The sequence below is a fragment of the Phragmites australis genome, chromosome 19, assembly GCF_958298935.1.
Source record: "Phragmites australis chromosome 19, lpPhrAust1.1, whole genome shotgun sequence".
In the NCBI taxonomy this organism is placed as follows: Eukaryota; Viridiplantae; Streptophyta; class Magnoliopsida; order Poales; family Poaceae; genus Phragmites; species Phragmites australis.
The window spans coordinates 25564650-25569416 of NC_084939.1; the positions used below are offsets into that span (position 1 = coordinate 25564650).

The 4767-nt window shown below is 41.7% G+C and overlaps 1 protein-coding gene across 2 annotated transcripts; it reads right to left on the reverse strand.

Moving 5' to 3' along the window:
• Positions 1–244: 244 nt before the first annotated feature.
• On the reverse strand, positions 245–4457 carry LOC133900858 (vacuolar protein sorting 38-like). 2 transcript variants are annotated; one of them, XM_062342119.1, is made up of 7 exons: positions 4440–4457; positions 3898–4343; positions 3390–3596; positions 2646–2826; positions 1911–2065; positions 1441–1671; positions 245–694 (listed from the first exon to the last, which is right to left on the reverse strand). In XM_062342119.1, the coding sequence occupies exons 2-7, from the start codon at positions 4129–4131 to the stop codon at positions 575–577; spliced, it is 1128 nt and encodes a 375-aa protein (XP_062198103.1). In that variant the 5' UTR covers positions 4132–4343; positions 4440–4457; the 3' UTR covers positions 245–574. The 2 variants fall into 2 exon arrangements, with proteins under 2 accessions (XP_062198103.1, XP_062198102.1); XM_062342118.1 differs by lacking the exon at positions 4440–4457 and having other exon boundaries at positions 3898–4418.
• Between the last annotated feature and the right edge of the window lie 310 nt (positions 4458–4767).

The following is a 4767-nucleotide window of genomic DNA, read 5'->3' on the forward strand; positions in this document are numbered from 1 at the left end:
GATGGTATTTGATTGAATCACATTATTAATATTTTGGATTAAAAATAGATATTTAAACTATATTATTTTATCTTACAAATTCCAAATCCTGTTGAGAACTTGAAACTAAAACTCTGCTAAACAACCCATAAATCAATGGTTGCTAGATCTACAACCATAAATTGTAAACGAACTTAACGGGAGGGAAAAAGGAAGAGTTGAACAACCCAGCTCCCTATTTTACTGATCTGCTGTGCATGGTGCAGGTACAAGAAAGATCGCTAGCTAGTCGGCCAAAAGTTACCAAGTTTACATTACTAATACGAAACACACTGAAACACCCAGCAAGTCTGGCCGGAACAAGCAGCTATACTTGCCGCTAATATCTCAGTTATCACCCACATCTTTCCTGTACACCTGGAAGTGAGAACAATTTACACCATGTTGATTTACTCATTTACATGAATGTATCAGAACAGAGAAACAATTTGACTCTTCTATGTCATAAGGAAAAAAAGAGGTGCCTGTTAAAACTAGCACCACCCACATCTGGACTAAACTCACTCAGAACTCCAAAATTGTATCTGGGGTCAAACTAATCAATAGAAATGTATTGTTGTGACTGGATGATCGTTGTCAGCTGCTTGAGGTTAGCTAATACATGTCTCGGCCCAAGACTTTCAGCACCAATGTAATTCAGAAGTTGTTCAATATCCTGTCAGGAAATACAAGCGAGAAGTTAATGTCTAAAAAATGATGCGATAAAAGGAATGCAATATGAATGTACGCTTGTAGGAGTTTTGGTAACTGCAGATTTCAGGTGGCTACAAGAATCAAATCAAAATTTTGGCTTCAAAATATGGAGCAGCTATACATTTATCAATCGCACAACTGGTTATTCTAGAAAAAGGACACCCAGTTACTTGATCACAATTTCAGGTATCATGCATCACTAAATTCATTTTAACATAATTTGTTCCTCACAGCTTCATATGTTGTCCAGAACATGCCAACATCTTCACAAGCTGACACTTTTGGTACTTCCACAACATTCTGTCAAATGCACTTTAAGATTGGTATCTTATCCTAAACTGAGTACTTATTCGCACACTCAAGTACCAAAACACAATTATATTCTGCTCAGATTAGGATTCAAAACCGCCAATTTGTCTATTTGAAACTGAATCAAGATTCAAGGGGATTAACAAACAAACATAGGCAGGCTTTTCTGTCAAAGCATCTTTGATAGCTCTCAAAAAGTTTCTATCTTCAAATGACTTGGGGACAAATTTCCAGATTAGGTGAACAAGGAGACAAGAGAAAAAAAACATGTATATTCTTCCTTAGTTCATTTTACATCACCCAGATTCTATGATCAGCAACAGTGCCACAAAGTACGAGAAAATAATGTTAAGAGCTCACTTTGCATTAAATAAATACCCCAATAGCAAGGAGACCAACCTTGTTCAACAAGAACATTGCATAGGCTGATCTTGTTGTCTCCTGGGCATCAAAAAACAGAGGGAATTCCATTGTCCTCATGCTTGTGTTCCGAGGGACAGAACTTAATACTGAGGTTATAGATGATGGCTCAACTGAAGGCGCATGATCGAGAACATATGACTGTGAACCTCCAAAGCGCAAAGGATATCGAAGAGGAACATTGAGATATGATGCAATGAGGGAGACTGCCTATGATCCAAAACAAACAAACAGTTAGGTCTATCATTGTAAAATAGTACAAACTGAAGAAGAATGATTAGTTGCACGTCCACCTAATCTGGATGCCTCTTTGTTCTATAACAAAATAAATTATAAACCAATAAAATTTTAAAATCCTCTAGAAAAGAAAGTAGAAATACCAAATGAATGGCGAAGTCAGTTTTTATTTGATGATAAATTAATAAATAATCAAATCGGATTATACATACATGTGCAGCATATCCCAAAACAGTAGTAGATTTCTGAAACTCTGTCTTGTCACTGAAGTAGCTGGCCTTTTTCACAGAAAGCTTTGATAACTGTAGACCCAATATGGCCAAAGGTCTGTTTTGGGAGCCATTTGGCGACATTGATTCAGCATTGCCTGAAAGTACCATTTAAGTTTTGACAAAAAACACCATTTCAGAATGAAGAATTTAAGATGAATGCACTAGTTAGCAATAGTTTTAGAGAGCAAGTTCTCTATCCATTAAGTCTGACAAGAATATCAAGTTTTCATGTTTCATATGCCTCTTCCAATATCCCTGGAGAAAATTTTCAAGCAAGCCAGTGAACTAGCAGCAATAGTTCTCTACACACCAAAAAAAAAAAAACTTACCATCGATTTGGCCGATTTGTATTATCAACTGTACAGTCTTACAACTAGGCAATCACTACCAGTCACGAAGTCAAGCTTTGTACAGCATTGTAGCTTAGTCAATGGTTCTATACCTTTTACAATGAACACTCTAGCAAATTCTTTGTTAACAACCGTAATCATGTGCCCATAATTATAATTATTATTTGGCCATCATCTGGTCCTCTCTTAATTTTCAATTAAGGTCTGCCACTGTACACCAGTACTACGATATTTTTATTTGTGAAAATATAGCCATAGAATTTTATAGCAAGCATGAATATGGAACTAAAAACCCACGAAAGTTGCAATACAGAAAATGACATACTTGTTTTGATGATGTTGGAAGTTAAGCTGGGCTTGTGATCTGGAGACTGTTCATCCAAAGGCTTTACAGGATATATCTGAGCAACTTGCGTTATCATATGTTGCTGTCTCATCAGCAACTTCTGTTCCAGATTTTTAAGGCGTCCACGACCATTTTCTCCTGACAGCAATTTATTAGCTTCCTATAACCACAAAATAAAATATTTTTGGTAAGATTAGTGGAATAGAACAGCTGCGTCATTTGAATCAACACCTTGAGAATCCAAATGCATCAAGCAGCACATTTAAGAGAAGATTACATCTGACACAAGTTTAGACAATATGTTAAAATAATAATTATTACTTGCATAATCACCTTTTGTTTGTAAAAAGTTTCTAAAGGAAAACACTTGCTACAGTACCCTACATATTCCTGTAGTGATTGGTTTTGGTACTAAGAGTATTCTTAGAGATCAAAAGGGAAATAAAATGAAAATGACCAGCACTCAATAATCTTATTGATAGATGTCTTGCAACTTCCATCACAAAAAAGAGCCATGTAAAGAAATAGTATAGTTTTCAATTGGAACTTCCATGTGTGGGGCATTTGTGGTTTCAAGAGAAGCTAAAAAGGCAGTAACTACAGAACAGAAACAAAAACTTAGTAAACTGCATTTTATAATATCAGTATCTAGGAACAGATAATAGTCCACAATGAAGTGAAGTGTGCAACCACTTCCTCATATCTCATGAAAATATGGAATACCTCCAGTTTACTTCGTGCCGCCCCAAGAGTCTTGCTTGCCACCGACAACGTTCTGATCTTGACGCAAAGCTGTTCCCTTTGATCCTCAACATCCTCTGACACATTTTTCGTGTCCATCTTCAGATCCCCCATATGATCAGCATGCTCTTGAAGTCTCTGCCTCATTTCAGCCAACTCATTATCCTGATGGAGAAATGCTCGTCTTGCCTGTCCACAGACACAATAAAACTACAAATCAAACATGGAGAATGACTACATGGATACAACTCAATCGATTTCAGGAGTTGCGTCGTCGAGAATTGGGAATGTGGGTTCCCTCTTTTTTTCACACTAGAAGCACAATCAAAGGCAGGGAACGAATCCAATCTTGCAAATTCAGGACTGAAAACAAAAACAGCAAGATCCGAGTCTCCGTGGAGAATCAAACGGCAGAGCACACAGGATCCGATCGCTTCACTACGAATAGAGAAAGGACGGACACCTGAATCGACAAAAAGTTATCAAGTACCTCTAGTGCGGACTCGAGGCGCGCGGCGAGGTGCGCCTTGCGGTCCCTGGCGGCTTGGAGCGCGGCGGAGAGGCTCCAGAGGCGCGCGAGGTCCTGCTGCAGGTCCTCCCAGTGGAAGACCTTGGGCGCGTAGGCGCCCTCGGCGTCGCTGGCCGGCAGGATCGCCCACCTGTCGTCCTCCGGCGGGGGCGGGGGAGGATCAGGGGCGGCGGACGGCGATCCCAGGTCCTCCATCGGCGGTGGGGGATCATGTCCGCGGGTGGGGAGTCAGGAGTGAGTGCGCCATGGGTGGCCGGGTGGTGGTTCTGGGTGTTGTAGGGAGAATCGGAGGCGCCGGGGAGCGAGACGCAGGGGGGCTGCTGCTGCTGCTTCTCCTAGCTTGTTCCGCTCCGGAGACTGCGGGCGTGGTTCTGTCGCCGGGCGCCTGTTGCTGCTTCCTTCTGCTTCTGGAGGAAGGAATCGTGGAGAGGAATGGTTGAGGAAAGGGAAGTGACGTCCAAGCATGAAGGCCCAAGGCCCAAATTCGCGGAAATGATATATACCGCGCCTGCAATAATTGATAATCACCGCCAACCTCGCTTAAGTCGCCATCTTCGTCTTCCTCGCTCCCTGCTGCGCACTCGCCTCCTCTCCCCTTAGGATTAAGGTTTGGGATGGGAGGCTCCCAGACTTAGAGGGAAGCATTGGGCTGGCCATGAGGGGCAGCAGCTCGGCGGGGCGTTGTCGAAGCCATGAGTGGCAGGAGGGCGGTGAGCGGGGTCCGCACCGGAGGGATCCAGATCCTCTAACTTCAGCAACGTGAAGTCAGAGGTATACAGTGAACTGAGTCTGAATAAACAGTATTTTGCAGCCGGTTACTGTACCAGAGTA

Excerpts from the sequence above, each read along its gene's own strand:
- LOC133900858 (XM_062342119.1), bottom strand. The coding sequence starts at position 4,131 with ATGGAGGACCTGGGATCGCCGTCCGCCGCCCCTGATCCTCCCCCGCCC. Across the intron at positions 3,597-3,897 it reads GCCTCGAGTCCGCACTAGAG|GCAAGACGAGCATTTCTCCA; the intron begins GTACTTGATAAC and ends GTCTGTGGACAG. Across the intron at positions 2,066-2,645 it reads TTCCAACATCATCAAAACAA|GCAATGCTGAATCAATGTCG; the intron begins GTATGTCATTTT and ends TGGTACTTTCAG.